Here is an 8,736-nt window from a genome sequence, read left to right on the forward strand (position 1 = left end):
ATTCAGGACCAAGTGTTTGTCATCATCATATTGTCATTTAATATGATCTGGTTTCTTGCTTATTTTTTGTGTAAACTCACACAAAAGGGGCACAGCACCCAGCAGCGGTGGCTCTATCTCTCCCGCCGCCCGCGTTCGGTAGTTTCACTCTTCTCCCACCCTGGGGAGGTCGATGGCGATGGTCAGGCGAAGGAAGGAACAAGGGCCAGGCTGGTAGGTCTTAGTAGCAGTTTATTCTGATCCTCTCTCCAACTCTGTCTCTGCTCCCTACTTCTTCCTCCCCCATACTCCTTCATTCTCCTTCTCCATTCCCCTTCATCCTGCTTCTCTTCCTCTGCTTCATTTTTCTGAACCCCTAGCCCACTCCTACAGTACAGTTAAATTCCAAAACATGAGGGGTTGGGGTAATAATTACACATAGGCGTGGTCACAATCAATAGGGGTAGAAATCTTAGCCTCAGGGAAAGCCGCTCCTAAGATACATCCTTTCTCAGCAGGAGAACCCACCCTAGAGCAGAATCCCAAGGGTGTGTCTCTCCTCTCCTTGTCTGACAAGCGTATAAGCATATATAATATAAATCATTTTGTATGGATACAGTAAGAAATACCTTAAACTTATAGAATTGCTCTCCTAGGGCTATCTCGATCTCAGACTACAGTGCTCAGGCCAGATAGTCTTTCCCACCCCTAGCAGGATCCTAGTCTTGTCGTTACTTTGGATCATGACAGCATTTGTCTATGATCAAACTCTTAACTTATAGTTAAGAATCGTGGCATTTTGGCCTGGCCCTTTTCGATGCCAGGGTAGCTCACCGCTTGCCCTGGGTCCATTCAGTCCCTCGTCGGGACCCTGCTTTTGGGGTGTTAGGAACTAAGGGCAACTGAGGCTTAAGTCGAGAAAGCAGATGCCCGGGAGTGAATAATATTCAAAGCCAATCAAATCCTAAGTTACAAAGCATAATGTTAACGGTTTTCCTGTATCTATACAAAAGGATATTGCTTTAAAGTAAACAGTTCATAAGGCATAAGGAGAGGAGAAAGGCAATATTTCACTCATACATATAAAATCATAGATTTCTGGGAATCTGACCTTATAAATTAACAGAGTCTGATTAGGGGGAAAGCTGATTAACTGGGTGGGGAGGAGAGCATAGGGAAGACTGTTTACAGATAAACACAATGGAGTGGAAGTGCCTCAGGAGCACTGTGATGGGTGTAACCAGATTGATGGGTGTAACCAGATAAACCTAAGCTTCTTGTGGAAGAAGGACAAAGCAATGTCACCCTACATCTCCCCCTTTTCTGTTTACAAAAACACAAAAATTTGAAATAGAAAGAGTAACAATTACAAACAAAAAAGTCTCATTTGTTGGACTTCAGTCCACCCCTGAACCCAGAGCAGTGCTTGTTGCAAAGTGTCTGATATTCCTGCACTGTCCAGGAGTGATCAGAGTCATTTAGTCACATGTTGAAGAAATGAAGTGTGTGGATCACAATTTGAAGAGTTGTTTCTGCATCAGCAACAGTAGTGGTCACAGCAATGAGTCCCAGAGTAGCAGCTATAGTAGTCTGATGAACTTCAGGGAGCATTGGATCAGGCAGGGAGCACTGGAAAAGGAGCATCACGACTTCTGTCAGGAGTGCTTCAGCAGGGGAATGCAGTCATCCTCTGGTCAGGTTCACTGGCAGTCATAGATGTGCAACCTAGCTTATGTTTGGAAAAAACACTTTTTTAAAGTTATCAGATGCTTCAACCATCGGGGTTTGGTACATCTCCATGCCTGTGGGTAATGAAAGAGACAGGGGGGAACTCCGACAGTTATCCTAGAGAAAAATTAAAAGGTGTTTCTATTAAAAGTCATTCTTTTCTCCTTTGAGAGCTGAGACACCTGTGAATTCCAAGGAGAGGGTTAAAGTAAAGAATTGTTAATCCAAAATATGGGGTTCTGGAGTTGCCCAATCCACAACCTGTAAGAGAAGGGAATAAGGAATGCTCTTAATTTGATCTCATGATATGTTAAAGGAACTAGAAGCCTTTGTTGCAGGCCTTCTGATGCTGGCTTCTCTGATTTACCTGTGAATTTTAGGTGAAATCAGCTTGGTGATGACTTGGAGCTGGAATTTAGAGAGTTGTAAGACTGAGAAGGTCTGAAAGTTAAAGCAGGCAGATGAATTTGGCTCCTGATGAAATGCAATGGGACCCAAAGTTTATTGGTGGGGTTATCTGTTGAAAGAGAAATATAGCCTTTTCCTCGAATGAGGTGTCTCCCTGCTGCCCAGTCTTTGTCAATTTTAATCAAAATAGAAGAATTAGTAGTTTTCTGAGTCTGTGCATCTTCCTGAAAATACTTTTCAGCTGCTGTATATGGCTCCCCTCGAGGTAAATTCAAAAATTGTAAAGAGAACAGTGTCAAGGACAAGGAGTCAAATGGACCATACCTCCTTTTTTTTTTTTTAAACTATGCCAGGTTCATAGGTCCAGACAGACCAGAACGAGATCTGATCAGTGATAAAAACAAGTTCAGAGCACTTTTGTAAAAGAGACTGTTGCTGCTGAAGCAATTGTTGAGCTATATAAGCATTTGATGTATTTAGAAACTCAGTCACAATACCAGGGAAGAGACCAACAACATAAACTGAGTCTGAGATGATATTAGCAGGCCCTGGCACATGGGCGAGTGAAAACCAGATAAACCTAAGCTTCTTGTGGAAGAAGGACAAAGCAATGTCACCCTACAATTTTTAATATTTAATACCACCGTGAGTGGGATTATTTGGTATTTGTTCTTCTCCAAATAACTTGTTTCCATTTATATAATACTCTCCCAAATCTAAATTGCAAAAAACTGTAAAACTTTATATTTTCTTTTATCTCAGTGGTAGTCGATGTGTGTAAATACCACAAGTTCCTTACTCATTAATCTATCACTGAGCATTTGAGTTGCTTCCACATCTTAGCTATTGTGCTAACTTCTGCAATGGACATGGATATGCACACATCTTTTCAAATTTATATTTTTGTGTTTTATGGCTAGATGCTAAAAAGTAGTCACAAAGTTATGTAGAAGTTTTATTTTTATTTTTTAAAGTAGCTTTCATACTATTTTCCTTAGAGGCTGAACCAGATGACAATCCCACCAATGCTAAACAAGGTTTCTTCTTCACCATGGCTCTCCCAACAATGGTTCTTTGTTTCTTTTCAGTGTGTGTGTGTGTGTGTGTGTGTGTGTGTGTGTGTGTGTGTGTGTGTATTTTGTCTTCACTGTCACAAGAAGTTTCTAGGAAAATTTGTTTTACAGACACTTTATGTGTAGATCTGGTGTACATCATTGGTTAATATGACTTACTGTGTTCTGACCTTCTGAGACATGTTATATTGAGGTTCCTAGGCAGGTTCCATAAATATAGTGGAGGCTTATGATTAGTGAGTCTCATGATTATCTATTTTCTTTCTCTTTTGTCCATAACGTTATTTTTTATACTACATTGTGCTATTTTGCTTTGGCAGATGAGGGGAGGACAGGTTAAAGAGAACAGAACATCCTATATATTTCCCCTAGGTCAAAATCATGCTTGATGAAAGACTTATGTCCTGAGACTTTTTAAAAATAAATACTATTTTTATTAAAGGCACTGTGATTTACAAAGTTGTTCATTACACATTTGTTTCACACACTTAGTGTTCCAACACTATCAGTGTGACCTTCTCTCCACCAATGTCCCCATTTTCTCTCCCATATTCAACCTTCCATTTAGATACATAACAAATTTACTTTATATTACTCGTTCCAACAAAACTTTAAGAAATTGCAAATAGAATGATCAGAAAATAAATTACTAGAAGACAATTTGTAATTACTATATTATTTTAGCCTATGCAAATAATGAAAATAATCCCCTTAATACAATATAATAAAATGCTTATTCTCATTTACATAATATGCATACATTATATAATATACAATTTCTCAACTCTGGAATCCAAAGTACATTACATTAAAATTTATTTTATATTTCGATATTATTATAGTAATAATCATGCCTTACCTGTCTTTAGTAAAACTTTAAAAGGAGCGATAGCACAGCGGTAGGGTGTTTGCCTTGCACGCAGCCATCATGGCCCACCCGAGTTCAATTCCTCCGCCCCTCTCGGAGAGCCCAGCAAGCTACTGAGAGTATCTCGCCCACACGGCAGAGCCTGGCAAGCCACCTGTGATGTATTCGATATGCCAAACACAGTAATAACAAAATCTCCAATGGAGACGTTACTGGGCCCGCTCGAGCAAATCGATGAACAACGGGAGGGCCTTTACTTACTTTACTTATGCTACTATACTTTTGGAGTTTACACAAAATAGGTAAAGCCTACTCACATAAAATATCCACTACACTTTATATAAACATGTGGTTTGCAAAGTTGTTCATGATGATTTGTCATAGGCATTCGGTATTCTAACACCAATCTTACCATCATTATCACATTCTCTCAACCATTGTCTCCAATTTTCCCAAAGACCTCTCAAATCTGCCCCAATAGCAATCCCACAATTATTTATTTTATATTATTTGTTATCAATATATTGCTAAGAGAATGTTCAAAAAATATTTCCTTAGAAGAAAATTACTGTAAATTGTTATATCTCACCATGGAGACATTAAGTCCTTGCATGAGGGACACTAAGATATTGTTTCGGGTAAAGTACTCTTTGCTACTGTTTTGTTAGTGGAGATTAGTTGTCTTCTATGTTACATCCCATCCAATCTAGAGTGCTTCTAAGGGATTATCAGTTTTGTAGAGTTTGAAGATGTAGCTCCAGGAAGTTCAGAATTTTTTACTGGGTGGTAGGGCTAGAGTTAAATGTTTAAGTGGGCTGTGCATTTGGGGTGAGTCTTTACTGTTGGGGCTTCTGAGAATATAAGGAGGTGGGTGATAGTACCGCAGTCTGACTGCTAGAAAGCCTGGAGATTTCAGTCACAAATATCTGAATACCAGAAGTTTCAGCAGATTAATTTCTGGGTTTGCCTTGGTCCCAAGACAATGGATCTGGCTGGAGGCATAATGGTGATTATGCAGTGTGGGAGTGAGAGGCTGCCAGGGCTCTGTTTGGGTGGGTGCTTGGCTGCTCACCTTCAGAGGCTTTTGTTTAAAATAGGGAAAAATGCTAAGTACTATCAAAATGTGGTTCTTCAGGTTATTAATGCTATAATTTTCCCTTTTACTGCTTAAGATTTATTACAATACTGAATTCTGTTAATAACTCCAATTATTAATTAGAAAGTTATTATTTAGAAAGAAATTTAGAAATTTAGAAAGAAAGTTATTATTTAGAAAGAAGCTATTTGTTCTACTCTGTAGACTTCAAAATGCACATGATTGTCTCAAGCCTTGGGAACAATGTAAATATAATTTTTGTTGTTGTTTTGAGGATTTCAAATGATTTAGGAATACCTTACTAAACAACAGATTACAACCATATGTGTTTAATATAAGCAACAGTGGTTTGCTGTACTAAGATCTCTGACAATTACTAAAAAGTCTGCTCCCAGCTACAGACCTGAGGTAAAGCTGTGCTTATAAAAACTATCAGAAATGTTTAGACTTAAATCACAGGACCATGGCAGATTGTTATATTGTTTAATTTCCTGTAGTTTAGATTTTTTACTCCAATAATCATACTGTATAGGGAGAATTTTTTAATTGATATCCAGACATATTCATCACAGATGTTACAACAGTGAACAAATTTCCATTATTTCTGCATTTGGGTATTTGCACCATCACATGTAGGGCTGAAAATTAGTGCTATTATACCAAGACTACCTCTCACCTAAACTTTTTGTACTGAACATATTCAAGTAGCATCCTTGTGAAACCTTATCTCATTATGAGTAATTGCAGAGGTTCCTAAACTGATTTGACCAATTGCCCCCTTTTAATCAACCTTTATGAAACTGACAAACAGAAAGTGTTCTCCTTTCCACTGTATCCTGAAGTTACTAACACACCATTTCTGTAGTTTTTCAATGAGCGCAGGGGTTGACGTGGTATCACCCACTATGGAGGATTGGAAATTAGTAAAGATGATGAAGAGTATGCAGAATCTCAGTATTCAGATCAAACTGGGCATCTCCTTTGTTTCAAATGTCTTCTTTGGTTATTGAGCAAGAGAAAAGAAATATAGGAGTAAGATAGGTAGTTGGAGAAAATTCCTAAATATGAAATATATTTCTGAGCCAACAAGGAATTTTGAATTTCCTTCTTCTGTTTTTTTTTTTAATTTTAGGTACAGGAAGAGATCCTTCAAGAAGGTTTTAGGAAAAGAGCTGAAGGTATGAATGAAGAAATTAATCAACTGAAAAATAGGATTAAAGCCACTGAAGATGATAGTTCCTGGATTTTACAAATCTTAAAGGATGTTGCTGTGGAGATTGTGTCAATAGTGTTTCTTCCTAAGTTAAAAATTGCGGATAGTTTAGTAAAAGGTGTGAGCTCACTATTTAAACGAAAGTAGTTCTTTTTAAATGCCCAATATTCTGACCTCTCCTTGATGTGGATGCTACTTTCATTCAGTAAAGTTTTAAACATAATTAGTGTATACTAGATTATATTGATATCAAATAAATCAGTGCTTACTTTGCTATAAATGTTTACTTTAGGAAATACATGCAAAATAATATGTATATCAATATATCATATACATATGCAAACAAGAAGTTCATGCACAATCATTGTTAGTGACAAAATAGTGGAAGTGTGAACTGTTAAATTGGGCACGTATATATACTGACATAAAAGCAAATAAGCAAGTCTATTTGAATACGTAACAATACAAAATAAACATAACAAAATATGAGGCATAAATGTTTTTGTGTAATGTATTCAGTGTTAAAATATAAGCATTTTTATTATTCTACATTCATATCTATGTTTATATTCTATATAAATGTTCTAGAATGTTTCTAGAAAAATTCATTAGAAACTAGTATCATGGTTTGTGCTGGAGAGAACAGAGATAGTGTGAAAAATTCATTATATATTTCATCTTTTTCATTTTATATCAAAAATTTAAGAAGTGTATAATTGTAACGAGGCTAAAATTTCATAAAAAGCAAAGTAGGGACAAAGTGGGTACAGTGGGTAGGGTGCATATCTTTCCTGCAGCCAATGGGTTTTCATTCCTGGCACCACATATGGTGCCCTGAGCTTGCCAGGAGTGACCCCTGAGCACATAGCCAGGAGTAATCCCTGGGCATTATGGAGTGTGTCCCAAAACAAACAAATACAAAAAAGAAAGTACTGAAGTACATGTGTGAGAAGTATAGTACTATAACTTGTGCTAGGAGAAGGAAAATAACATCGGGCTCTTCAGAGTGAGGTTAACAATTAAACAGAGTGTGAAAATAATAATACAGAAACTAGAAAGAAAGCTCTAAGGGCTGATGATATATTTTGCATGCTTGGTAGTCAAAGTTTGATAAATGGTATTTTGAGCACTCCTGAGAGCAACCTCTAAGCTCAGAATAGGTAAAAGTTCCCAAGCATCACCTAAGTGTGGTCCCCAAACAAATATTAAAACTCCCTTAAATATATAAGCAAAATAAATGTCATATGACTTATAGCCCGGCAAGCTACCGAGAGTATTCGATATGCCAGACACAGTAACAATATGAAACATTAAATGTTTAATGATAGACTTTTTAGTACAAAAGAGTATAACAGTATTTGTAATAGAGAAGACACATTTAAGAGTGACATGAAACACAGATAATTTTTTAATTAAATGATAAGAGTGAGATGCAAATGGAAATGTGATTAATCTCTGGAATCTGATTTTTGGTTTAGTTTTTACCTTCTTTTTCTAGTTCCTTTAGGAATAAAATAAAGTCTTTTATTTGTGATTTTTCTAAAGTAAACCCTGTTTTGCTTTAAACTTCTTTGGCAGTAAAACCATATCCAAATGGTGTTAACAGGCTATGGATTCATTTTAATTTCCTTTTTCAAAAAACAAATATAAGCAAGAGAATATTAAAATTTGGAGCAAAAATAAAGATAAAAAGACAATTCTGTCTATTCTGGTTTAATTTTTAAATATTAAAGGTCACTCGATATACAACTACATTCATTGCAGCACTGAATATAATATCAAAGATATTGAAACAATACAAACACCTAATAACAGATGAGTACGAAAGCTATTATTATGAAGCAAGAAGAGGAAATTAGTCCACTGATGTTCTGGTGAGACTTATGATTTAAAAATATGACTACTGCACTCAGGCAGAAAGAGAGGTACAGACATAGAATGACTGCACTCATTGTTGGAATATAAAATAACACAATTTGAGACTGACATCCAAGGACAGTAGACAAAAGGGCCAGGAATATAGCCCCATAGTTGTAAATCTATCTCATGAGCTGCAGGAGAAGGCAGTTGGACTGAGTTCTCAAGAACAGATGACTGGTTATCTATAGAGTGGAATACTATGCAGCTGTTAGAAAAGATGAAGTTATGAAATTTTATATAAGTGGATAGACATGAAGAGTATCATGTTAAGTGAAATGAGTCATAAGGAGAGGGACAGACATAGAAGGACTGCACTCATTTGTGGAATATAAAGTAACATAATGGGAGACTAACACCCAAGGATAGTAGGGATAAGGGCCAGCCAGGAGCGTTCATCCACTGCTTGGAAGCTGGCCTCACATGCTGGAGGACAAGGTAGCTGAGATAGAGA

At 36.9% G+C, this 8,736-nt stretch overlaps 1 protein-coding gene across 1 annotated transcript in view; it reads left to right on the forward strand.

Moving 5' to 3' along the window:
* Positions 1–7,901, forward strand: part of LOC130031645 (guanylate-binding protein 6-like) — a 27,973-nt gene extending 20,072 nt beyond the window's left edge. Inside the window, exon 11 of the mRNA XM_056123056.1 lies at positions 6,285–7,901. Within this exon, the coding sequence (XP_055979031.1) occupies positions 6,285–6,512 (228 nt within the window). The 3' untranslated portion in view covers positions 6,513–7,901. The remainder of the gene's footprint in view (positions 1–6,284) is intronic.
* The last annotated feature ends 835 nt before the right edge of the window (positions 7,902–8,736 follow it).

This window comes from Sorex fumeus, unplaced genomic scaffold (genome assembly GCF_029834395.1).
Source record: "Sorex fumeus unplaced genomic scaffold, SorFum_2.1 ptg000047l, whole genome shotgun sequence".
Lineage (NCBI taxonomy): Eukaryota > Metazoa > Chordata > Mammalia > Eulipotyphla > Soricidae > Sorex > Sorex fumeus.